This window comes from Akanthomyces muscarius, chromosome 1, assembly GCF_028009165.1.
Source record: "Akanthomyces muscarius strain Ve6 chromosome 1, whole genome shotgun sequence".
NCBI classification, from domain to species: Eukaryota; Fungi; Ascomycota; class Sordariomycetes; order Hypocreales; family Cordycipitaceae; genus Akanthomyces; species Akanthomyces muscarius.
This window is the reverse complement of record NC_079241.1, coordinates 5,624,265-5,649,440: the sequence shown is the minus strand read 5'-3', so window position 1 is coordinate 5,649,440 and position 25,176 is coordinate 5,624,265. Positions and strand designations below refer to the sequence as shown.

The 25,176-nt window shown below is 53.3% G+C and overlaps 8 protein-coding genes across 8 annotated transcripts; 4 read left to right on the top strand and 4 right to left on the bottom strand.

Moving 5' to 3' along the window:
- Window positions 1–806: 806 nt before the first annotated feature.
- LMH87_006909 (uncharacterized protein) lies at window positions 807–1,672 on the top strand (the record flags this gene model as incomplete). The annotated part of the gene is made up of 3 exons (XM_056191915.1): window positions 807–896; window positions 1,004–1,086; window positions 1,147–1,672. The coding sequence occupies 3 exons, from the start codon at window positions 807–809 to the stop codon at window positions 1,670–1,672; spliced, it is 699 nt and encodes a 232-aa protein (XP_056060186.1).
- A 760-nt stretch (window positions 1,673–2,432) lies between these two features.
- Window positions 2,433–3,961, bottom strand: LMH87_006908 (uncharacterized protein; the record flags this gene model as incomplete). Its single annotated transcript, XM_056191914.1, has 2 exons — window positions 2,433–3,558; window positions 3,627–3,961. The coding sequence occupies 2 exons, from the start codon at window positions 3,959–3,961 to the stop codon at window positions 2,433–2,435; spliced, it is 1,461 nt and encodes a 486-aa protein (XP_056060185.1).
- A 2,277-nt stretch (window positions 3,962–6,238) lies between these two features.
- On the top strand, window positions 6,239–7,276 carry LMH87_006907 (uncharacterized protein; the record flags this gene model as incomplete). Its single annotated transcript, XM_056191913.1, has 6 exons — window positions 6,239–6,307; window positions 6,494–6,523; window positions 6,722–6,806; window positions 6,981–7,016; window positions 7,061–7,193; window positions 7,273–7,276. The coding sequence occupies 6 exons, from the start codon at window positions 6,239–6,241 to the stop codon at window positions 7,274–7,276; spliced, it is 357 nt and encodes a 118-aa protein (XP_056060184.1).
- A 411-nt stretch (window positions 7,277–7,687) lies between these two features.
- On the bottom strand, window positions 7,688–8,429 carry LMH87_006906 (uncharacterized protein; the record flags this gene model as incomplete). The annotated part of the gene is made up of 2 exons (XM_056191912.1): window positions 7,688–7,959; window positions 8,012–8,429. The coding sequence occupies 2 exons, from the start codon at window positions 8,427–8,429 to the stop codon at window positions 7,688–7,690; spliced, it is 690 nt and encodes a 229-aa protein (XP_056060183.1).
- A 518-nt stretch (window positions 8,430–8,947) lies between these two features.
- LMH87_006905 (uncharacterized protein) lies at window positions 8,948–13,610 on the top strand (the record flags this gene model as incomplete). The annotated part of the gene is made up of 7 exons (XM_056191911.1): window positions 8,948–9,157; window positions 9,208–10,036; window positions 10,090–10,684; window positions 10,745–12,232; window positions 12,298–12,611; window positions 12,661–12,793; window positions 12,848–13,610. The coding sequence occupies 7 exons, from the start codon at window positions 8,948–8,950 to the stop codon at window positions 13,608–13,610; spliced, it is 4,332 nt and encodes a 1,443-aa protein (XP_056060182.1).
- Window positions 13,611–14,458: 848 nt separating this feature from the next.
- On the top strand, window positions 14,459–16,038 carry LMH87_006904 (uncharacterized protein; the record flags this gene model as incomplete). Its single annotated transcript, XM_056191910.1, has 2 exons — window positions 14,459–15,048; window positions 15,102–16,038. 2 exons carry the CDS (start codon window positions 14,459–14,461, stop codon window positions 16,036–16,038), a joined length of 1,527 nt encoding a protein of 508 aa, XP_056060181.1.
- Window positions 16,039–17,835: 1,797 nt separating this feature from the next.
- Window positions 17,836–21,684, bottom strand: LMH87_006903 (uncharacterized protein; the record flags this gene model as incomplete). Its single annotated transcript, XM_056191909.1, has 3 exons — window positions 17,836–18,532; window positions 18,594–21,442; window positions 21,514–21,684. The coding sequence occupies 3 exons, from the start codon at window positions 21,682–21,684 to the stop codon at window positions 17,836–17,838; spliced, it is 3,717 nt and encodes a 1,238-aa protein (XP_056060180.1).
- Window positions 21,685–22,327: 643 nt separating this feature from the next.
- LMH87_006902 (uncharacterized protein) lies at window positions 22,328–23,581 on the bottom strand (the record flags this gene model as incomplete). Its single annotated transcript, XM_056191908.1, has 1 exon — window positions 22,328–23,581. The coding sequence occupies one exon, from the start codon at window positions 23,579–23,581 to the stop codon at window positions 22,328–22,330; it is 1,254 nt and encodes a 417-aa protein (XP_056060179.1).
- Between the last annotated feature and the right edge of the window lie 1,595 nt (window positions 23,582–25,176).

Genomic DNA, 25,176 nt, shown 5'->3' with positions numbered 1-25,176 from the left:
GTTGGTGGGCAGATGGGGGAAAAAAAGTAGCCAGTGGCCAGTTGGGCTTTAAAATAAAAGTGGTGAATGTGCAATGCTGGTCTGGGCCCTTCCCCCACTGGTGGCACGACAAGACCATTGCTCCGCGCCCCAACTCCTTTGGTGAAGAAGTGCAGGCTTGAGCTTGTCATTTGAGGTACATTTATTGTCAATTTTACATCTGTGGTATATCTCTGGCGGCACATTGGCCGCCTCGAGAAGCGACTCGGCCGTGATTTATTTTACTTTTGTGGGTGGCACAGCATTGACAGCGTCGCAGCAGGCGAACGGCCCCGGGAATGAATGGCTTAATTAGTACTGGTAAAGACGAGTGCGTGCCGAGGCGAGCGACAGCCTCACGGCTCGCTGCGATGGCGGCGAAGCCCCAGAAATATAGCGGCAGCTAGCAGCCAAACCCAAAGGAGGCGCGCCAGGTACATGGCGAGCTGGCCAGGTGCGAGCAAAAAGTTGCCCACCAAGAGGCTGCCAACCGCGAGCCAACCTCTCCAGCTGGTGGGTGGAGCCAGCAGAACAGCCAGCGAATCACATGACCCGGCCGCTGGCAAATTCTCAGCGCGCGAACCTCAGGGAAGGCACGACTGGCGATATGTGATAGCAACTTTTTTTCTGCCCTCGTCTGCGAACGACTTCTGTATAATCAACCAACGGCATCCGTTGCCTTTTCTGCCTAGGCAACTCTATCGTCTCTCTCTTTCTCCAAACCCGCCGTCCTTCAATTTCTACATTTCCATTCTTTTTTTCTTGCTTCTTCTTTTCCGCCAGCCACGATGGATGACCTCCCCAACGATGCGCGCTCCAAGGAGGTTGTGAGACTCTGGCGAGCATGGAAGACGGTACATGAGATGGTTGCCGACCGAGTACGATCCCCTTCTTAATACCTAATGTGGCGGCGCGAGCAATGCAGCTGCTGCGCCCGGTTCAATACGGACAGTCGCGCAGCTAGTCTAACAGTCTGCTTCTTCAGGAATACGAGCTCGCTGAAGACGAAATTAGCATCTCCCTCGATCGTTTCCGCAACGAGTTCTGCAATCCCGACGGCAGTGTCAAGTGCGTATCTCATCTCCCGCCGCGCAAGTCCAGCCAAGTGTTCTAACCATGTCGCTCTAGCCGTGGCAAGCTTCAGTTCTCTGCCCGCCCGTCCGACGCGATGCTGCGCAAGCACACGCCTCCCGCGACCGACGCCAACCCGGACCCCGTCCCCGACTGCGGCCCCATTTGGGTCGAGTTCCTCGCCGACAAGCAGTTCGGCGTCGCCCAGATCCGCCAGTTTGCCAAGTACACCATCACCAACAACTACAAGACGGGCATCATGATTACCCACGTCGCCCTGTCGCCCGCCGCCCGCAAGTCGCTCGCGTCCGTCGAGAACCTCGCCAAGATTGAGTGCTTCCTCGAGGACGACCTGCTCGTCAACATTACCCACCACGAGCTCGTGCCCCGCCACGTCCTGCTCTCCCGCGAAGAAAAGGTTGCCCTGCTCAAGCGCTACCGCCTCAAGGAGACACAGCTGCCGCGCATCCTGGCCAAGGACCCTGTGGCGCGCTATCTGGGCCTGCGGCGCGGACAAGTGGTCAAGATTATCCGCGTGAGTGAGACGGCGGGTCGCTATGCCAGTTACAGACTCTGCGTCTAAGAGTGCCGGTCGCGGTGTGATTCTAGTGAAACGATCATGACGATGTGATAATTTATTGAGGAATACAGACGAACGAGGGAAACAAGCAAAAGAACAAAAAGAAAGAGCAGGAGGCGAGAGTTGTCATTTTGGCTCAATGTACAGTTTGAGAAGGGAAGGTTTTTGCAATATTACGGGTCGGCGTTTATACAGGGAACACATCATGTCATTTTCTTCGATATTGAATTACCAAGCGGAAATTGGCTAGATATCTAGCGTGAACAAACAGGAAAAAACACACAACTTGACCAAGGCATAGTGCGCCAAGCATATCTGACGTGTAAAAACATAATACGCCAAGCATATTTGACGTGTAAAGATGTAGCACAGCCAGGATGTTTTACGTGTAAAGGTGTAGTACCGCAACAAGTACATTATCTGTGTAGAGACGCAGCGACTCATTGCGTCGCAACCGTGTATGTATATGTGAATGTAAGAGGCGTCCATTGACCGTCGTAAATGCTCGTATTAAAGAAAGCCCCAGGGTATATATGCGCCAAAAAAAAATTCAAATGTATCCAAGCCCAATGCAAGCTCCCAATTTAACCATCCATGCTAAATCCCCTTGACCATCCACCGATTAGTTTACAAACAGAAAAGAAAAATATTGCCGTGTGACATGTGTCGTCGGTGGAATGGATGTTGGTGCTTTGCACCTGTGTGTGCACGACGTGCATTCGTATGCTGTTTTCAAAGATTGTCCGAAGTCTTCCATAAAGTCTCAGGCTAATTTTCCAGATCGATCCTGCAGTTCGTAGGTTGACTGCGGAATGGGGTGAAGCTCGGTGCCGCTGTTTGATTTGGAGCGGCTGGTGCGTGCAGACTTGTTGTTCAGTGGGCCAAGCAGGACGCCGAGATCTTGCAGGAGCGCCGACGACCCGCGCCGCAAACCGGTCGAGCTGGCAGGCACGGTGGTTGCGGGAACTCCGTGCGAAGAGCCGGGCCCTATTGTAGATGAAGTATGGCTGCCGCGACGATAGCTGCCGCTGCTTGTGGCAACAGAACCATCCAATAAGCCCCCAACGTCGAAAAATGTCATCTTCCTGCCTCCTTGGTGCGAGTCTATCTTTAGGAGCCGGTCGTCGGGGAGGATGGCATCGTCACTGCCAGTTTCGCCGCTCAGCTTGCCATTTTGGCGTGGCCACTCGCCTTTTATGTCTGCAGGTTTGGCGGCAATGGCCCGGGTGGGACTCTCGCGCAGCTCCGGTCCGACAGCCAGGCCAACGTCTCTGACAAGATCTTCGTCGCTGCCCCAGTGCCGGTGTAGGGCAGGCCGCCGTGGGGCGCTGCCGCGGTCAAACGAGTCGGCGGCCGAGTTACGGCGAAACTTTTGCTTCTTCAAACCGCGGTCGCGAACAAAAGAGCCCAGGACCAGGGCATTGGCTGAGGCCGTGGCAAACAAGATTTCGACCGAGGCGAGGAGCGATCGGTACTGCTGACGGCCATCGTTCCAGATAATGTGCGGGACTCGATATAGTGTAACGCAAACAATGGACAGACTCAGGGAGAAGAGTAGGACAAGTTGGATTTTGCGCTTGAGTTGCATGTGGCTGCGCAGGAGAATGGGGATGGGAAAGATGACGAGCATGAGATCGGTCAAGACGTTGCAGGTGGCCATGGTGAGAAGCTGGACGTAGCCCTGGCGGCATTGACCACCTGGATCGGGCAAGACTTGCCAGTAATGGTGGAAGGGCCGGCATTCGGCCAAGTCGCTGATTACGACGGCGATAAAGGTGGCGAGCAGGGTCCATCGCAGGGCTACCATGGTGGTTTGGTAGGATCGCTGCCAGGTAATGCCTGTGATTCGACGGAGAAACTCGAGAATGGCACATTTCAGAACCCAGAGCCTATGCATCGAGGTCAGCACGCTAGGTAGGACGGATGGTGTCAAGAGAGCAGCGAGCGGTAAGCTTACGTAGCAGCGTAAAAGAATCGACTGAGAAGAACCAGGCCGCTGGCTATGGATTTTTGGCGCAGCTGGTCGGTAGATAATACGACGCCTGTGTAGTCTGCATTGTTGGTGCCGTGTAGCAGGATGTAATGGACGCAGGCCATGCGTAAGGCGAGCGGGATGATGGCGAGGGCGGCAATCTTGTCTTCGAGGAAGAGACGCTCGGTACGGATGAAGCGGCCGGCAACGCGCAGAAAGATCATGCAAGCGCAAAAGGACGTCATCCACCAGCAAACGAGAAGCGTAGGCTTGTCATGCCGAAAGGGCAGCAAGCTAGGAGGGTCCGAGTAGAGCGTCATCGTGTCGGGAACGGATCCGCGCCCGCCGTCCCTCCGGGGAGGATGCGACGAGCGAGGTGAAGGGGTTGAGTGGGCGAGGAGAGAGGATGATGCCCTCTGGATCGCAGTGCGGAGCAATTAGGATGTCGTCGTCGTGCTGCGAAGCGAGATTGGTGCTGGCGCGGCGGCCGGGGTGTCATGGGCCTGCAGGTTTAGGTAGAGCGGGTATGGGACGAGGAAGCGTTGGCGATGGTAGAAGAACGGCGGAGTACTGCTGAAAGTCGAGGATCGAGCAAAACGGGCCGATGCATGCAACGATAGGTATTGTCGAAAAAGATAAGAACCAAATTAAAAAGGGACCAGGAGTACGACCGTGTTGCCTGTGGCGAGGTTGGCACGTTGGGTAGGCCCGGCGCAGGTCGGAGTGACTCGTACAGCGCAGAGGTGCTGGCAAGGTAGGCAGACTGACAGGCAGGCAGGCTCGGGCGTTGCGCTGCTGCGGCTGAGAGGGCGGGCGGATTGACGGAGGACGGCGCAGAGGCAAAACGACGGATGCTACATCCGGGCGCGCACACGGGGCGGTGCAGGAGGATAATAGCTGCTGGTGACTGGCAACGGAAAACAAGGGAGTCCGAGTCGAGAGATTGAGCAGTCGAGATTATGCAGGTGTGAAGAAAAGAGAAGGAGAGCTTTTGCGGAGGCGGAGTCGAGAGAGGCGTAACTGGCAGTCAAGTCGAGTCGAGACGAGGCGAGGCGAGGCGAGGCCCCCAGTTTCTTGGGGGCAGGCAGAGCGGAGTGGGTAACGAGATGAACCAGCGACGAGGTCCTCGAAAATCGACGTGGAGAGAGAGAGGAAAGATGGCTTGGGGAGTGGGAACTGAGGCACGCTAATGATAAAGAGGTCGCCTGCGACAAGGCCGTCTTTTTATTCTTTGGACCGATAACAGGCTGCGTATGCAGCGAATGGGGTGTGGCACTCGAGGTACGTTAGGTATCAGTAATGGCAATGCAGTGATGGGCAGGTGGCTGTCTGTCGTTCAAAGAGGGATTATAAGAGGGATGAGAGGAGGGGAGGGGATAGGCTGAAAGGCAGAGGTCGCCCAGGTGGGCATGCAGGTTGCTGATTGTACTTGAATGAAGATCAGGTCCCTGCGGTGCCGCGAGACGCTGCCGGAGCTCATGATGACGGCCGGTTTCCTTCATTTAGCAGCATGTGTATCCCGCGGCGCGGTCGGGTTTGCTGGATGGAGGAGCATCGACACACACACACTCACTCACACACACACACTCACTCACACACACTCGCACACTCACACAGTTGTGGCGGCAATGATTTCAAACGCCGACCCGGGACAAACTGGGCTGGTGCAGTGGGATTGCCAGTGGTTGGTGGGCAGGTGGGGAAAAGGCCATGTCATGATTAGCGGTCCAGCGGCGCTACAGTTTAGTTGGCGTGGACATACAGGGAGGGGGGGGGCGCGAGGCTTGGGGGGAGGGGGGGGGCGCGAGGCTTGGGGCCAGCCAACAGCGTCCGACTCGACGTGCGTTAGTGGATTGGCTGCCTTGTAGGAAAAAAGGTCACAGGACCCTGTATCACCGCTGCTCGCCGTTGGCCGCTCATCAGCCTTTTCCAGCATCGGATCCGTGCAGGCCCAGCTCCATGTGTAGAAGTGCGTTGTGAATTGTTGGATTGTACCTGTCAGCAAACATCAGATGATGATGCCTTCTCTCACCAGCAAACTTTAACAATATTTTTAAAGTCGTCGGCCCCAAGACAAAGCTACCACGTTTTCTGGCCTGCTAGTCCGCAAAAAAGTGTGGGCACCATGGGCGCTAAGAGCCTCTGTATCAGTGCTGGCGCAACGTTGTGCCCCCGCCGCGTCTCTGCTGGTATCAGTAACAAGTACCCGTATCCGTAGGTAAGGTACTGGCACTGTCGATTGTCCCCAGCGAGCTCAGCCTGTCGTGCCTGTCTGCAGTGTGTAGCCCCGGCGATAGGTACCCGTCCGCTACCTTGATTGCCCACCCGTCATTTCTTTTCCACGCTGCCAAACCAACTGATGACGAAAAACGGCGGGCGGCTCATCAGTGGTGCCCAGTAGCAGCAATTTTGTTGGTCGTCAGCCTCGCGTCCTCCATGCAACCCTTTCAGGGCCGTCTTCCGATTATTCCCTTGCTTCCTGCATGATCAGAGAGGGCGCCTCTTCGCTGCGGAAGCGAGTCTCGTTGCCTGGAGCTGCGCTGTACTGTGCTGTGCTGCACTGTGCCACGACATCATACATCGCGGTTCGCTTCAGCATGAATCCTTATTGGTGCCCCCGATTCCTCCCCATCCTGTCCCACCACTTCGTGCGCTGCCGTATTCCCGTATGCTTCTGCCATTTCCCTCTCTCGTCCGTTCGCTTCCCATCTTCTCTTTCTCTCTCTCTCTCCCCTTCCCTCGGAACGAGCGTCCCTCTCCTCAACCGCTCACTACTGGTACCCGCGCATCACCACGAGTCAGCTGCAAGGCGCCCGGCTCACCTTACTTACATTAACACTCTGACCCCTCAGCCACAACGCGCGCGCCATTCCGCATTGACCGTACGACACGAAAGAATGAACTCGAAGCGCCACTGTCCTTCATCTACCCAACGCGGCCAACTAAAACCCCATCGTCGACTGATAACCTGCTGGGGCTAGAACTAATTCAACGCCGAGCGCTGGGGTACATGACACTAGCTACTGGTAGTAGTTGCCAATTGGCCGCGTGGCTGCCAGGTCCATTACCCCAGAGTCCAGGCCTCGCGCAACGCCATTCTCCGGGATTGCCCCTTGTCCCTGTATGCCGCCAGTACGCCCAGCTATCGGAATCCTGACCATACTGGTAAGCACTTAACCCAAGTTTACGCAGCAAAGACTGTAATATTCCGCTCCGTGCCACTATCAAAGCCACGAGGTCACGGAACATTGCAGGCGCCCTCTCCACTGTCCGCACTCCAACGGCTGACCTGTGCGCTCCATTTGTACCACATCCTTGTCCGAAGCTGAGGCTTGCCAGTGTTGAACGAAGCACTGATACTAGTAAACAACGGCTGTCAGTCGGCGCAGGAGCAATGTATCAGCCAAGACCTCTGCCAGTTTGCTTTCCCGAATTCCATCCCTTCTTTGACCCCGACTACATGGCACTTTGTTCTTCTTTGAGAGACTCCATGAGCCATGATCTCCAGGCGCCCGCAGAGCCTCTTGCCTCTCTTCAATACCCCTTCAATCTGTATGTTTGTCTTGGACTGCGACCCCGGCGGGGAACGACGCCTCTGATTCACCCGTCATGCTAAAAATACATCACCAAGATAAATTGATGTCGGGAGTGGGTTTCCTTCCCTTGAAGCGAGACAAACGCAATTTCTCGGCGCCTCTTCATGGGTCACTAGACGTCGTATACAAGGCATGGCATTACTCATCAGGCCAGCGGCACTTTCCCGCGAAACTCACTCTATCTTCACAACTGGATGAATTTCCCATGATAGCAGGCTTGTGATTCTTCTCTTCTTTCTGGTCATGGTGAAACTAAGATGAATACCTTTCCAGAAGCGTACGCAACGGCCATCGTGTCCTCGGCGTCTTCGACTTGTTCAGCCCTGCCTACCCTATACTGCGACGTTGTCCGGATCGTAGAACCCTTAGAACCAGACAGTTTTGTGACAGTGTATCGTAACCTTTGCTGAAATAAGGTTGGACATACAGACTGAACCTACTGGGCAGCGTCTATTTATTCGCTGTGTCGAGGCTGGCAGGGCGAGCATGCTTCACCATCAGCCAGCTTCGGTGCGGATGATAAGCACCCCAGGTGCTTAGGTCCGTTACCAATTCCTCGACATCCTCAAAACCGCATCTCTGATATAGCCGATGTCCGTCGTCGCTCGACTCCAGCCAGACGGATAGTCCCATGGCGTCACCATCTTGTTTGCAGCGCTTGACAAGCAGCAAGCCCGCGCCGCGGCGCTGGTGTCTCGGGTCTGTGTGGATGGTTTGGAGATCTATAGTCGTCAGCCCGACGCTGTTAGATATGTTCGGTTGCATGTTGCTTACGAATATGGGCGGAATTGCCGACATGAGCCCTTTTCATGTTTTCCATCCCATCAAATGCCAGAGCGCAGGCCTCGACATTGCTTCCAGGGCCGAACCTGTCCAGGTCGTCATCGTCGACCTCGTCCCTTGTGCCTGTCGCGCACTCAACCTTCCATTTGCCAAATGCAATCATTTCACAAGCCCCGGTATTAAGAAGAACATCAGTGTCGACAACCTTGAAGGCGCGGCAGCTTCCACCCTCACGGCCACTCTCCTCAATCTCGCTGGCAAGACGCCGTGCTAGAACTTGCATGGTATCGTCGTCGGGCATCTGTGGGAAAAAGATGCGATCGAAAGGACTTGTCTCGCTGGCAGCCTTTTTTATTGCGCATGCTGTCGCTGCGTCCTCGGGAAGAGCTGGCTGAACCTGCAGCGGCATGTTGTACCACTATGACAGTGTATATGTCTCGGGACAAGCGAGCAATAAGCTGCACATAACAATAATATTTCTGCGACAAAAGTATTGGCGAGACATTGAGCCAACTACTGGTGGTATACCCTTGTCAGTAAAATGGATACTGATTCTCTGCTCATGTCTGTTTTTGTACTGGTATGCGTACCCCTTGACGAAGACGACTGGTTCGAATGCATGAAGCTGCTGAATTATAACTCGGCTACCTGAGCCGAGTTCTCAAAGTCGCTCCAGAGAATACGCAAACGCGCAAGCCGTGACGTAACAGCTAGCGAAGATGGCATCGCACACTAAAATTCAGGCTGGCCGGACACCACGTGATGGACGTATGTCTGAAATATTGTCGTGACTGACGTACCTGCTCTGGCTTGCGGTAACTTTATCTGGTTTGACTTCCCCTTTTCTGGTTCAGAACCCAAAATGCCCAACGGTTGTTGATTTGCCCTCGAGACGTTCTGCCCGCTACAACTCAGCCAACCATTGCGATGCTCTTCTCCAAGTGTGGCGACGATGCCTCAATTGGACCTAGCGTGCGAAACTGCCGCGACGGGTTTGATTTCACGATACACTTTGAAAATCTGACTTTTGCAATTGCACCATCGGCTGCGTTTGTAGTCGTGTCGTTGATGCGCTTGCTTCGGCTGCGGCAGAGACCGGCCATGGTTCAGTCGGGCGGCGTTCTCTACCCCAAAATGGTATGCGACTACACTAATAGCCTGACAACCCGGGAATCTAATTCATACAGATTACATCAATCATTTTTTCATGCTTGCAGGTGGCACTTGTTGCACTTGTAACGACGCAGCCCGTCGATTCAGCCCCGACCTTGGTTGCCGCCATGGCGTGTCCATTGTTGGCCGCCTTGTGCATGACAGCTTTGTCCTATCTCGAGCACCAAAGATCACCACGGCCATCTCTGCTACTAGCCGGGTATCTCTTGATGACCACGTTTCTCGACATTGCTCGGTGTCGAACCTTTTGGCTGGCCTCGGCTGTTGGACGAGAAAAGGCCGTCGCAGCAGTCTTTACCGCCGCGACCGCTACCAAGGCCATGTATCTGGCTCTAGAATCTGTACACAAGAGGAAATGGATTCGGTGGCACGACGATAAAACGCACAGCCCCGAAGAGACCTCGGGTCTCATTAGCCTAGGCGCCTACGCATGGGTCAATTCGCTGTTTCTCCAGGGCTATAGAGAGATCCTGCACCTAGAAGGACTGTTTCCACTCGACACTGCGATGAGGAGCCGAAAGTTATACCACAACTTCGCTCAGAACCTGGACTATGATTTGCTCAAAAGAGACAAGAATGGGCTGTTAAGAGCTCTGGCCCGCACGATAGCCGTGTCTTTGCTGCTCGCCGTGCCGCCACGTTTATCCGTCGTCGGCTTCACCTTTTGCCAACCATTCTTCATCAATACACTTCTCGACTTTCTCTCTCAAAGTCGCAGCAAAGAATCACAAAATACAGGATATGGGTTGATTGGCGCAAGCATATTGATATATGGTGGCATGGCTTTCTCCATGGCGACATATTTGTATTTACGCACCCGATCACTTCAAATGGTGCGCGGATGTAAGAAACCCTTGCGAATTTCTCTGCGGATCTGTTTCATCTAACAGTGATAGGCTTGGTCTCCGCCATTTACGTCAAATCCACTGAAATACCCCAAACTGGCGATGAGCCTGAAGCTCTGACCCTCATGAGCGCAGACCTAGAGCGTATTCGCTTTGGCTTGAGATCCATGCACAATCTATGGGCAAGCCCTATTGAGATTGGCCTTGCAAGCTGGCTGCTATACAGGCAATTGGGTCTTGCCTTTTTAGCTCCCGTTATTGTTGTGACATGCTGCGCCGGCGTCATTGCTCTGACAGTCAGATATATTGGAAGTGCGCAGAAGAACTGGATGGATTCTGTTCAGAAAAGGACAGGTCTGACATCATCTCTTGTCGCGCGAATGAAGGCGTTGAGAATGTCAAACCTAGCTACACCAATCATCAACTCCATCCAGAATCTCCGCGTCGAAGAGCTGGCTGCTGGAAGCCGCTTCCGAGGGCTGCTCGTCGTCTCGGCAGTAATTGGCTTTGTTCCATTGCTTATGTCGCCCGTATTTACCTTTGCCGTCACACAAAAGTCCCTCGACTCGGTCAAGATATTCACTTCTCTCTCGTATATGGTACTACTGGCAAACCCTCTCTCCCAGCTATTCCAAGACATTCCCCAGTTCGTTTCAGCTGTCGCTTGTATTAGTCGGATTCAAAACTTCTTAGAAACAGAACCCAGAAAAGATTTCCGATCTTCCAATGGCGAACCTGAGAAAAAGGAAAACAATGATGCTCGTGCCGGCCGTGGCATCAGCGTACGCAACGGGAGTTTTGGCTGGGAAGCAGGCAACATGACCCTCAAGGACATCGACATGCAGATTCGACCGGGCACGTTTACTATAATCTGCGGTTCCACCGCGTCCGGCAAGTCAACCTTGTGCAGCGCGTTGCTTGGCGAGGTTCCATTCCACACCGGGGATATCATCATCGACAACAAGAGCGCCCCTATAGCCTACTGCAGCCAAGAACCAATTCTTTTCAACGGCACCATCAAGGACAATGTGCTGGGTGGACACTGTCCCGACAAAGCAAGATACGACGAGGTTTTACATGCGACCTTGTTGCAATCAGACCTCCAGTCCGAATCACTTCCTCTTGGCGACCAAACGAATATCGGAAGCAACGCCATCGCTCTGTCAGGGGGGCAGAAACAGCGTCTCGCCCTAGCGCGAGCTTTGTTCGCAAACACAAGTCTGATCATACTGGATGACGTGTTTAGTGGCCTTGATAACAAAACGGCAAAGCAGCTCTTCAAAAATGTATTTGGAAGTGGAGGGCTGCAGCAGCAACGTCAATGCACTGTCATCCTATGTTCCAACATCACGATGCACTTTTCACATGCTGATTTCATTCTGGCTTTAGGGCCGGATGGAAGCGTTGTTGAACAGGGGTCCTTCTATGAACTCATGCAACTTGAAAACGGGTACATCAAGACACGCTACACAGATACTGTGGATTGTGTTGTGGCAGAGCAGGATGCAATCAGCACCTCTGCCAATGATGGGCTTCAGGAGCCATTGCAAGAAGATGCAATCAAAAGCGAGCCAAAAGGTTTCGGCCAAGACTCAAAGCGACAAAAGGGAGGTCATGGCACATACAAGCATTATCTTCAAACTGTCGGCTATATGCTTTCTCTCTCAATTCTTGTCTGGGGTGCTGCGATTGGTTTCTCGCAAAACTTCCCAACTGTCTGGTTGACTTACTGGGGTAATGACATGTCTTCATCCGCGTCTCAGCATTCTTCAACTTATTACATTGGAATTTATGCGCTTCTTAACGTGGGCTGCATTATGTGTCTGGCTGGACTTGGCATCACGGTATTCTATGTTGCTGTTTCGAAAGCCGGGGCCAAGTTGCATGGCGATGCGCTGAGCACACTTCGGCGCGCTCACATGTCGTTCTTTGCAGAGACAGATCAAGGAAAAATTGTCAATCTGTTTAGCCAGGATATGAACTTGATTGACACGGAGCTTCCAAGTGCGCTCCTCAATGGCGTCATGTCAGTGTCCATGGCTATTGGTCAAGCTGCGGTCCTCACCACCACGTCGCCTTATCTGGCCATCAGCTATCCCTTTCTCATCGGATTTCTCTGGGTTATTCAGCATTTCTACTTGAGGACTTCTCGTCAGCTACGGCTCTTGGATCTGGAAGCCAAGAGCCCCTTGTAGTAAGCCACACCCTCCTTCCGTTCTGGCAGTTCCAAGAGCAACTACATGACTGACCGAATTGCAGTGCCCACTTTACGGACATTTCGAAAGGAATCGTCACGATTCGCGCTTTTGGACTTGTGCACAAACACATCGAGAACGGTTTCCAACTTCTAGACGACTCCCAGCGACCGGCGTACCTTCTTGGTATTGTTCAGAACTGGCTTATCATGGTGCTGGACTTTGTTACGATGGTCATCGCTGCTATGCTGAGCTCGCTTGCCGTTACGCTTCGATCCAGTACAGGCTTTACAGGCGCTTCACTCGTGACCTTGATGTCGTTTGGAGATCAATTGACGCAAATCGTGATTTTCTTGACACTGCTTGAAACCAGTCTTGGTAAGAGCTACTCAGTTAGAGTCGACCGCCCGCCCCTAACAAATGACAGGTGCAATCACAAGGCTACAAGATTTTGGTGCCAATGTGACTTCAGAGGAAAAGACTTCGGAGGTAGTCAAACCACGCGAAGGCTGGCCACAACATGCGAGTCTCGAACTTACCAATGTTTCCGCAAGTTACAGGTAGTGATTCTCGACAGCGCATTCAAAGGTCCCTGCTAATCCGCAATGAAACAGTACGCCAACTGAAGGCAAACCGCCCGCGCTTGCGTTGCGAGACGTAAACTTGACGATTCGCGATGGTGAAAAAGTCGCGATATGCGGGCGCACAGGCAGTGGGAAATCCAGCCTCATTTCTCTGCTCCTGAAGCTCCTGGATCCAATGCCCACTGAAGGGAGCTCGATCATGGTCGATGGCCTGTCGCTGGACCAGATAGACCGTTCCACTCTACGGGCTCGATTCATCGCAGTTTCACAGGACGCTGTTTTCCTGGCCGACGGTACAACATTCCATGAAAATCTAGATCCGTACGCCGAAGCCGGCGCTCATGATTGCCAAGCCGCTCTAGAAGCAGTCACCCTTTGGCCATACGTCCACGACCGTGGCGGACTGAAATCAGCCATGAATCCTAGCTCCCTGAGCGCCGGGCAGAAGCAGCTTTTTGCTTTTGCAAGAGCCATCGTGCGTCACAAGCTACGTGTCAAGCAATCAGACAACAACCGAGAGGGCGTGGCAGACCAAAATGGTGGAATATTGCTGCTCGACGAAGTCAGTGCTAACATCGACCAGGAGACGGAGCTCGTGATGCAAGAAGTCATCGGAATCCAGTTTGCAGAATACACTGTTGTCGCGATAGCGCACAGACTCAACATGATTATTGACTATGACCGAGTTGTTGTCATGGATCAGGGACGCATAGTGGAAATGGGAAATCCGAGAATACTCTCTCAGCAACAGGGGTCACGATTTCATGCATTGTGGCAAGCCGGAACGTCTTAAATAGCGAGCGGTGTATTTAGTCTGCGAATTTAGAAATGAAGCTTACCTCGCCGTTGCTACTACAGCTGCAACTTGAAGTGACTCGCCGTTGATCTCAAATGAGCCATCTCGAATGAGTTCAAGCAACTGATTCCAGGACAGCAACAAGTAGTCCGTGTGAGGAGTTGGCCATTGCCTGTAAATGTCATAATGGACGACTGCATTTCCTTTGGCCGTAATTGCTTAGCGGACTAGGTTCGGTGTCGTGTCGATACTGTTGTGCGTAATGTCCTTTTCGCGGGTCTTCTTTGGGCAAAACTTTGTCTACTTTTCTCACCCTGTTTTGTCTTCATACAAGTGAACATGAGACCTTACAACATAAATATACAACTACAAATCCCGCGTCTACAACTTAACAGACAGCCGTACACCGGGGTGGGAGTATATCGCACATAGTGATGGATACATGATTCTTCCGTATTCATTCTTCCGTATTCATTCTTCCGTATTCATTCTTCCGTATTCATTCTTCCGTATTCATTCTTCCGTATTCATTCTTCCGTATTCATTCTTCCGTATTCATTCTTCCGTATTCATTCGAAGGAAGGCTCAAGGATCGCACGCTTGGTTCATGAGCTGATATGCAGGTTGACCTCGCATTACACAAAGTGGGGGGCCAAGGCGAAGTATAGGATGCCAGGCACGTAAACGCGAGCGCATCACAGCCTGACTTTCAAAAGGTCCAACACTAGACGCAAACAGGCAGGCGCAGCTGCCGATGATAAATAGGCAAAGTCAGTGGCTAAATGCATCCTTAGTCGGCCAAAAACTGTCAACTTTTCACCACTCGGCAGCCTAGTCCACCGCCCATGACGTCTCCTACAGAAACGACCGCCTTGCTCGCTGACGATCGCGACCGCGAGCAGAGCAGCACTCCGTGTGAGGCTGCAGCTGCAGCTGCAGCTGCAACAGCGCGCCGACACCGTCATCTCGTGCTGAGCATTGTTCTAGTGTCTGTTGTCGCGGCAGACTTTGGAAACGCGCTCTCGCTCGCGCCGCAGCTAAAACTCTACGAGTCGCTCATCTGTGGTCGGCTTTTTGGTCGCGTAGCTGCCGACGACGACGACCCAATTTGTAAATCGCCGCAGGTTCAATCCGAACTTGCCATCCTGTTCGGCTGGAAAGGAACCTTTGACCAGATTCCTGGCATTGCGCTGGTTCTCTTCTACGGATGGGTAGCGGACCGTATCGGGCGCAAGCCCGTATTACTACTCTCGTTGGGTGGCCTTTTCCTGGAGGATGCCTCTATCCGTCTGCTCACTTGGTGGAGCTTCACGGCGTCGTCATCGCTTAAACTGATTTGGCTTACGCCAATCTTCCAAGTGATGGGGGGCGGGCCGGGAACTGCCACATCAATGGCATATTCCATCATCACTGACACATTTTCAGCAGCCGAACGGTGTGTATACTTTCTCAAACCCTCGTTTCGAATGATGGCTAATATTATAACAGCGCATCTGTATACTTTTATCTCAGCGCCGCAATCATCATCGGAGAAATTTTGGCGACTCCGCTGAGCGCGTCGCTCATGACCTGGACACCGTGGCTGCCTTTCCTGGCGGGAGTTGGATGCCAGGCCGTTGGACTTTTGGCAGCACTTTTCCTTCCAGAAACAAAACATGCGGCCACTGCAGCTTCTGTTCCCCTGGCTGCCGGAAGTATGGCCAGTGGTACACCTGCGAAACGTCACAGCCTCTGGCAAGAGTGCTCAGACTTGGCCAGCGCCATAAATTCCCACTGGAAAGCCGCGAGAAGCAGCAAAGGCGGTTTTAATACAACGTTAATATTTGCGTCCTTTCTCATGGCGAGTATTGGGTCGTCGGCTCTATTGCTCATGACACAATATGCCTCTAGGCGGTTTTCTTGGTCCATTCCGAAAGCCAGCCTATTGCTGTCATTGAAAGGGACTATCAATATTATTTGCCTCCTTGCGTTCTTGCCCTACATCTCTCGAGTCCTGAGCCAAACCATGCCAGCAGCCGCCAAAGAGCTACGAATCGTGAAATGCAGTGTCTTATGCTGGACGGTGGGTCTGGCTCTCATGGCTTTCGCGGCGCAAGCCGCCCCTTTCATTATCGGCATCACGATACTATCTCTAGGTTCCGGATACCTAGCAAGCTTGAGAAGTCTCGCCAATGCCCTGGGATCTCAAGCACAAGTTGGACTCCTCAATGGCCAGATTGGTCTCGCGACGGGTGTCGGATCACTAGTCGCTGGACCGTCTATGGCTGCTGCTTTTCAGCGTGGCATGGATTTGGATGGCCTGTGGTCCGGCCTTCCTTACATTATCGCAGCAGTACTCTTCTTGGCTGCGACATCTCTAGCTTGGTGCATAGATGTGACCAGCGACTCCCATCAGTGTGCGGCATTAGCGACTGAAGAAGAATGAAACACAGGCAATACAGAGCCGTTGGTGTCGAAATAGAATGAGAGAATCTATTTGCTACACATAAAGCCCAAGATCATTCATTTTATGCTTGTTCCGTGAGAAATCAAGAGCTCCAGAAAGGAAAAGTCCCCTGCCTCTACAGCAAGATCAACAGTTCCTGGCCCCGGGGCGTCCCGAGTCTCCAAGTCCGCATTGCACTGTAGTAGCAGTGTTACCAGCACTCTATCTCGGCAATGGACAGCCAAGTGAAGAGGCGTCATTCCCTCGCGGTTTTGCGCATCAACAGTTGCCCCATGCCGCAATAAAAGCTGCACAATTTTTACGTCTCCCGTGACAGTAGCTCGATGTAGTGTAGTTTGTGGTTTTGTTTGTAAAATGCGATTATTCGCGTTCGTCTTCGATCGATTTATACTTCCGCTTGCAGAAACGGTTGTTGCAAAACCACAATTTGATGGGTTGGAGGAATAATTCGCCGGGGCTTGCGGACCGATTTCCCCAAAGCTGCAGGTAATGTCTGCTGATACAGGTGACTCGTTCAGTTCAGGTGAGCCAGAGGCCATAGAGCCTCCCATGAGAAAAATTGTACTCCTCGCTTCCTGCTCGCGTGAGCCCGAGTTTGGTAAAAAGATCGCCGTGATGACTTAAGACTATCACATCACCCGCTTCTGGTCGAGGAAGTGAGCTGTAGTGGTAGGTGGGAGACTCGCTGAGCTGCGAAACCTCCAACCCAGAGTCGGGGATAAGGTTCGGCGCAAAGACGTCCGAGGACTCTTGAATTTCTTGATCTCGCTGTTTCTGTTTTCTTTGCCGCTCTCCTGACTCCAGATTAGGCGGCTATCCTATAAATGGCGTGACTTGACTTACTCGAAAGCCGCTTGCTTATACGATCCTTTCTGCGCTTCTCTTCCGCCTGCGAGGGTAGCATTTTCCGATTGTTGTCAGAGCATTGAGGATGCCGCGAAACCAGCTTTCTTGACCTTGGCGGAGACTCACTCACTGCCATTCGTTTGGTGGGAGTTGGGTGTGAAAACGGTTTACCGCTGACCATGGCGCTCGTGTTCCAATCTCCGCAGCTGCGTGACATGGCATCGGCCGTCACGGGAAAGAAAGCACGGCTACTGAATGGCGACGATTTGGTGAGCTGTGATCAAACGCACTCATCGAACTTCGCGGACTCAGAAGAAGATATGGTGTTACCCAGCAAAGACAGTGTTGCCAATTTATTGTCTCTGCCAGCAGACATCATCGCCGATATTTTGCCACTTACAGATTTGCAAAAGTACGTGGTTCGTCGTTCTCTAGGCACACCGCGAACCGAATGGAATTACATCTCCGTGCGTCTTCCGCAAAGATTCGATGCGTCGCAACTGGCAGAGATTTGTGCCAAAATGGCTGACGCGGTTGATATACTTGCTGCATATTTGCCCCCTCTGGTTGCGGAAACTATGTACAAGTATTCCTGTCGTACTTGGTGCCTCAAATCCAAACGGTCTCGACAAAAGATTGCCTTGACACACAATGTGAGATTGTTTGCATGGAAGACTGGATAGCCGGAATTCCGGTTCTGTCGTCACTTGTCAAGTTGTTCATTTTCAGAAGCGAGACATTTCGTAATGGCTGCTTGCGTTAGGTGTCGGTTCTGTATGACAAAGAAATACTAGTCGTTGGCGGTAGCCGCGGTACCCATTAAGCTACCACTAAATTATTCTTATATGGATTAAAATATAGGGGTTTTCAACTTTAGCTCCATGTTTAGTTATCTTGATATTTCTCACTGGTTTCTTGTCCTACTCTTTACTATACCAGCTGGAGCTTCTCAACCAGGGATTTGACGCTGCTCTTGTCCGCCTTACCCCAATCCACACCTAGCAACACGTCCGCCACGCCGCCATCCTCCTGACCACCCGCCAGCATCCAGAGCTCGTCCACCACCGCCATGCGCACCCGCGGCCACGGATGAAACATGAGCGCACCCAGTCTCTTCTTGGCCTCGGGCGGCCCCTGCGCCGCATCGAGCCCGGCCACGCAGCCATAGACCCTGACACACGCGAGCAGCTTGCGCACGCTGCCCGTCTTGTAGCCAACTTTTTGCGTCTGCAGACACAGAGTCCGCAGGTTGACCGTCTCGGGCTTGCAGTGCTGAAAGAGCCCCGTGTGGAAGAGGTACGCAATCACTTCGAGCGTCGGGATGACGACGCGGTCCTCGGACTGGTATGCCGTCAGGTTGTGGAGGAGCGCGCCACAGACCTGCTGCAGGTTCGCGGGAGCGGCCTGGCAAAAGGTAGTGAGGGCCGCGCGGCTCGTGATGACAAGCTCTTCTTGGCCAGTGTCCGCCGAGGTGACGAGGCCGGCCATGAGTTGCGATGTCCAAGCGACAGGGTCGGACCGGGCGGTGACGGCGACGGACAGGTGCAGTTCGCCATAGGAGAGGAGTTCAAGGAGTGTCATAAAGTACTGTTTAGAGGAGGCAGACAGCTGGCCGAGGTTTGTTTCGCTATTGTGGTAGAGGTTAGCTGACTATATGGGGTAATTTTGGGGAATACTGTGGGATATACCTCTTTTGTATAACCAGCGACAGCGCCAACTGCGCTTCTGGCCGGACTCTGTCCAGCTTCTCAACTGAGAGTCGCAGAGTTCTGTAGAATAGCTTTTCTACCGACTGCACCACCCATTCTTCCTCTCCTGTCGCATCGGCGATGCGCTCCCACAGCACCTGGATCGCTCTGAGCGCCTGCACGCGTACTTGCGAGCCGATGTCTCCGCGGGCGTTTGTCGTGTAGTCATTCAGACCGTCCACTAGGAGAGGCAGGAAAGCAAGTGGCTTTTTGCATAAGACGCGAGCGCGAATCAGGCTCTGCAAGAGAGACACGCGCGTTTCCACCTGCCGGTCAGCAATCCAGCGCGCAATAAACGCCTCACTCACCACATCATCCCATTCGCCGTGTTGAGATGTAGCCTCGGCGAGAGGCTGTGCCATGGCCAGCACGTGAAAGTAGCCCTGCCCGACGATAGCAGCGCGGCTCGCAGGGCGGTACTGGACAAGTTTGGCCCACTCGAGCAAGAGCTTTGTTCGATTTTCGTCTGTCGATATTATAAGTAGAAGTAGAGCTGCGGTGGAAGCGGCCTCGATAGTTTCCGGCTCAGTAAAGTCGAGCCATGGAGCCACAACGTTTGAAAGCTTCGAGGCAAGTTTTGCCATAGTAGAATTCCGCGGTTCCTTCCCGCGGATTGCTCCAAGGAATCTGACATACGTGTCGGGATGTGTGGGAGACAGGAACTGTGCTCCAGGCTCCAGATCTTCACCTGACAAGTGGTAGCCTGACAGCGCTTGCAAGAGAGGGACGGTTGACACAGCGAGTCGGCTTGCTGCCTCTGCGATGAGCTCTGGCCGCCTATACTTTGTATCGTAGCAGTCTTGTAGGATGTGGCAGACTTCTGTAACTCCAGTTGCGTCCATTCCACTACCTGACGCCTCAAACACTGGGAACTGATCCAGAAGCGCGGACAAGCACAACAGCAAGCCATGCCGTTCTTCCACTTTTCTTGTCGCCAGCCCCACGAGCCTGGTCCGGATAAGATCAAACGACTCTTGGAAGCGGACATATTCTATCGGCGAGTGTTTTCGCATAATCGTAGTGAGAGCACCAAAAGCGATGCCAGAGTCTCTCCGAGATGGTGCATCCATGTCGCCGACGCCACGCCAGCCTAGAATACCATGAAGGAGGGAATCACCATACTGAGGGGCGAGCCGTGTCGCATTTGAAGCCACCTGTTGGATCGCCCTCGAACGTCTGGCGACAGCGTGATAGTCTACATTTTGCACAACCAAGATGCCTTGCTCGACGGTATCTGGGTGGCGACCAATGAGCTCCTGCAGAGCAGCCGAGGAGCCGCGGCGGATGTTCCCAAATGGATCGAGACAAGCTGCAGTGACCAGTTCGGTCGCAAGAACTTGGATGATGGAGCTATCCGACGCGTGCGCCTTGGCAGCGAATACGGACTCAATCGGGACAGCGAGTAGTTCTGCAGTGGTGTAGCGGCGGGCTATCGCCCAGACGCCAAAACACGCCGCATCGCGAACATTGGAACCGACGCTGGTGCCCGCCAAAGATCGCTGCTCAAAAGACAAACCCAGCAGTAAAGCGTGTATGATGTCAGACAGCTGCTTCGCAGGTGGTGAGCGCCGATAGAGAAGATGTGAGAGGGTGAGCACGAGGCCGTGCCACTCCAAGTGGTTGACAGCCGCCAAGTCTCGTACAGGTCGTGCACCCTTTTTGATCTCTTCCTTGTTCCAGAGCACGTTCCGATTGAGCGACTCGAGCACAGCTTCCACGACCTGAGACGCCATATCAGGGTCAAGCTTGAGAGTAATGACGCTCAGGGACTTGCTCGCCGACATGCGCACAGGCGTGTCATTGTCTGATAAGCTCTCCAGCAGGTACCCAATGGCGGTTTCAGTGACCTCCATGCTCTGCATACTCTGGTTGCTTTTGCGGAGGTATGTAACCACAACTAATCGGATAACCTTGATGATCATTTTCCGCGCCAGAGCCAACGTATTGACAGCTTTGGACACATCGGTATCATTGAACGTAAGAGCATGCACGGCAGTAAAGATGGAAGAGAGGTGCGCGTCCAAGTCGGATGTTTCAGAGGACAATCGCAGAATTCCCGCGAGGAACGACAGGACACCGAGGTAAAAGTATGATGAGCGCGGCTCGGCACCCTTTCGCCGACGGAGCGAGGTGATGGCCCAGCCGACCAGGCTACTCAGTACGCCGAGCGCTTGCATATCCTTGCGCATCGCCATTCTCACAAGCAACGCCTTGGCTGCGTCGCGCTCTTTACTAGCCGCCGCGAGATACTTGATGGCCAACGGCAGAATCCGCAACGTGATGCCGGGCAGGTTATCCTGCAGCTTCAGCCCATCAATCTGCGGCACCGCACTCTCCTCAAACTCGACCGAAGAGATGGTGGCCAGGTCGAACGGCGCAAAAAGCAGATGTGACAGCCACAGCAGCACAATATACCGTTGCTCCCACGCCCACCCCTTCTTCTCCGGCGTGAACAGCACGTCGCTTTGGTCAGGGGCGGTAGCCGCCGCCGTCGCTGCTTGCAGCTCTGCCTCTTCGACGGAGGAGAGCAGCAGCTCTAGGTACTTGGCCTCGGCATTGAGAAACCGCACAATGACCTTTTCGCCGCGCACCTTGCAAAATGTGTAAAGAATTTTGGCAATGGCAAAGGAGACTGGGGCCAGGGCCTTGGACTTGGCACTGCCATCACGCTTCACGACGCCGCGACGCCGCGTCGTCAGGTCCTCGAGGTACGACTGGGAAAGAAGCGGGATCCATTTGGGGAGATGAGGGTCAAGCAGCTGAGGGAGCTCTTGGAAGTGGTCAATTGCCTGATGGGAGAATGTTAGCACTTTCGGCCACGCTCACAAGACAGCCCGAAATTGGTTTGGTAAATGCTCACGTCACATGTCGCCGCAAATCCCTCTCGGGCACGGACAAAGGACCTCACTCTTGTGCCGCCGCTACCGTCAGGCTTGCGGAGATGCGTGATGAGCGCCTTGTCGAGGTCCGCGAGAAGATCAGTAGAGATCTTCTGGAGCTTATTGTCCAGGTCCTCATCCGCCGCATTCATCTTGAAAGTTTGATTTGGTAGCTACAAGAAGCAAAACCAGGAGAACGGGGGTCAGGTATTTGGGATGTCTTCGAGGTGAATATGGCGAGCCTGTCGGGGCAACGCGGTGAGCAAACAGGCAGCAGAATTAGCGAGCCTTGTTCGGAACGACGGCCCAACGGTTCAACTGCTGCAGCCTAGTATCGACAGAGTCTCTAAACAAAAATTTCCGCCACTTGTTCAGCAATAGTCACGGTTCCTGCAACTTGGCTTCGGAATTGATGCGGAACGATTTCTCCCCACGGTGTGTTCGAGGCAACTTCATGGCCAGTGAGGTTGTGATCCACTTTACTTACTGAGGGGATGCAGGGTAGTCAGTAGCCATGACCCGAGAATCGTGCAGAGCCGGTCGTTTCGGCGCTGGGTCTAGAACTTTCGCTTGATCGCGCGTATAAAGTAAGTACCTTCTCCCAAGATAAATGGAGCACGAGTTCAGTTATCAAAGCATAGTCTCAAGGTGTGTCTGTCCTCATGAGCCAAGTTTTGCGATGTGCTGAGAAAAAGTTAGGGCCACAACTAATTCCAGGATGGAAGTAAACATTCTGAGTAGCATATCTAAATAAATACAATTTAAAATAAACAGGGTCACACATTCCCATCTCAGTTATGCCACGGCCATCGCCGCAACTAACGCGTCCAGAGCGCTGCTTTGTGACGGGCTCGTAGCATTATAGTAAGGGCCCGCCCAGGCGACGCCAAGCTTATTGGAGTTGGTCTCGCGATCATTCTTCCAAATGGATCTGGCATTGGTGAGAATGAAAGACCGAAATTGTGAATCGGGCGCAGCCTGTTGCAAGTAGCCCAAGTTACGGATGAAGACTCCCTTGAATTGCTGCCCGTCCTGACCACACCGACCAGGTTTGTATTCACAACCTCCACTTTCCTCAAGAACGCCATCTTTATTGGACAACTTGCCAATTGCCGCTTTTGCGATCTTGGCTGCTTCGCCAAGAAGGCTCTCGTCACGAGCAGCGCGGGACAGTTCGACTAGGCCGCCGAGAATGACGCCTTGGTTGTAGGTCCAAGTCGCCTGGCCATTGTTCTTGCAATCGCCATCCAAACCATCGTTTATCAGATTGTCTGAATTAATCATGCCACTCTTGGAAAACCAAGTCCACTGATCTTGAGCTGTTTTCAGGTAATCCGGTTCGCTCGGAATGCGGTTTGCGAGTGATGCAGCCACGGAAAGGTAAAGCTCGTTTGCAATTGCATTGACATATTCTCGATCCTTGCTCCAGTAGATGCCACCCTTGCAGGGACCACCGAGACCAGTCTTCATGTCCTCGAATACGGTGACGGCGACATCCAAGTACTTTTTGTTGTATGTAACGTCGTAAGCGCGGATGAGTGCAAGGGCCCACCAGCCTTCGTCGTCGTAAAAGTTGTTGAGAAAGTTTTTGAATCCTCGTTTGGCCAGGGAACCATCTCGCTTCGTAGCACAGACACCAGTGCCGTTGATGCAGTAGTGAGATTCCACCATGCCACCATTGTCAAAATTTAGAAACTTTGCCGTCTGGACATCAACATGCTGAGCTTGGTTGAAAGTGTTTTCAATGATATCGTAGGGGTTGATCGGTAGCGAAAAGACTGGGCTGAGCCTGGCAAAGTCGGAAATAGTGGTGAGGGCGTTGCCGCTATTCCACCAAAGCTCACCCCATAAGCCAGTCTTGCGATTGTACCAGTTCTGGTTCAGACTCTTTGCACCGTCTCTGGTATTGGGGCCGTATGTAAAAGAGCCAGGAAGCGAGTTGGCAGAGTTGGACCCAGGCGTTGATGAGGCTGCGGCAGGCGCAGCAGATGCGTGCGTTGCGAGAGTCAAGAGGAGGCTCGTGGTCCAAGACGACGAGGACAGCATCATGAGGCCGATTGTGACACAGGGGAACAGCACAAAACCTTAGAGGATTGTGGTATACCCAGAGGAGGGTTATATATAGACAAAGAGCCGGACTTGTGGTGCAGGGAGATGTAAGTGGGCATGTGAGACAGAGGAGGATCCTCATTGAGCACATAAAGATGGGCGCATGTTTGTACATCCTCCTTTCAAAGCTCCTTGTCTCTTGGCTCCATCGGTGCCGGAAGCTACGAGTGGAGTAAACGATCATGTTTTTGACAGCAACGAACGAAAAAGGAAGGGTCGGCTGACCTGAGGCCCAGCCAATTGGTGCCAGGCTTTCGGTGCAGAGGAGCGTCACCGGATGGGCGTCAAGTGCGGAGTGCATGATCAAGTGCCCTTTGCCTGCATGTAGGCGAGTAGATGGTACAGCGCCAAGGCGCTACTACCGTGTAACTCCCGTTACAAATGCAAGAGAAGACAAGCCAGGCTGATTGCGGCATGGCGAAAAAGATAAGGTGGGATGCGCGCATGAAGCTAACAGGCTAATTGCTAGCCTGATTGCCTGAGCCGGTGAGTACACAGATGGGCGGGAAATATCCGGAGCCACTGAAGTCTTGGGGCACAGCTCGCAGTGAGTTGGTGTTGTTGGTGGGCATGCAGGCAGGGCGGTCATGTTGCCGTCCTCGGTTTACACCAAGCCAGTATTTTGCTGCGCCATCGAACAGCCCATTCATGGCCTCTGGAGTTCGGGCAACGGGGAGCGTGCGCCGTAGGTGCATGCGCTGGCACTTAATGTCGGTCTGCGTACCTAGGGTTCTCGGTGATAGGTAGGGTGGCACACAATGTAACGCAGTGGCGCATTGGAGTGTGCACGCTGTGCTGTGTGTTTGACTGGCGTCATCGCGGGCGGCTTTAACTTGAGCGAGCGTCTTCTGGTGGGAGACCGGGCCAGGCAGGACGATTGGTGCATACAAAGAGCGCTGCAGCAGGGGCATCGCTGGCACTGAAGTACCACCAGGGTATTTGTGCTTTCGGTTTGCCATTAGTTACCAAGCGCAAGGGCAGCGTCAGTGGAGATTGATGAACAAAGGCCGAATTGGACAGAATGAGCTTATTCAAAGGTGATGTCCAAGCAACCAAGGTACCAGCAACAAGGTGCGGTCATGTGCCCTCCCCCGGGCAGCCACCACGGCGTTTGCTTCTGCCCGCCGGCGGATCGCCAAAGCCTCCAAGACACCAAGGGCGACTCCCGCCATCAAAAGACAAAAACAATGCGAATACTTAAATTACAATGACGATCGCAAAATTCCCGCTCCGCCTGTCTCACTAACTGAGCCATTTTTTTTTCCGACTCGCGGGCAGGTTGCACCGATGCAACCACGCATGCGGCGGCAACGTTTGCACCTATCGCTGTAGCACACGCCCGGAGCTATCATCGTACCTACCTACGTGTCTATCTATTTACGTTCATCTTGAGACGACCCGAGACTCGTGTCTGTCCGCTTACAACATCGCAGCGTGCTGCAGGGAAATGCGGAAAATGCCGTGCTCGATTCCGTCGCCTGTCGCCTGTATTGCAGCTTCTGCGATGCATCAACCTACAAGTCACCTAACCCCCA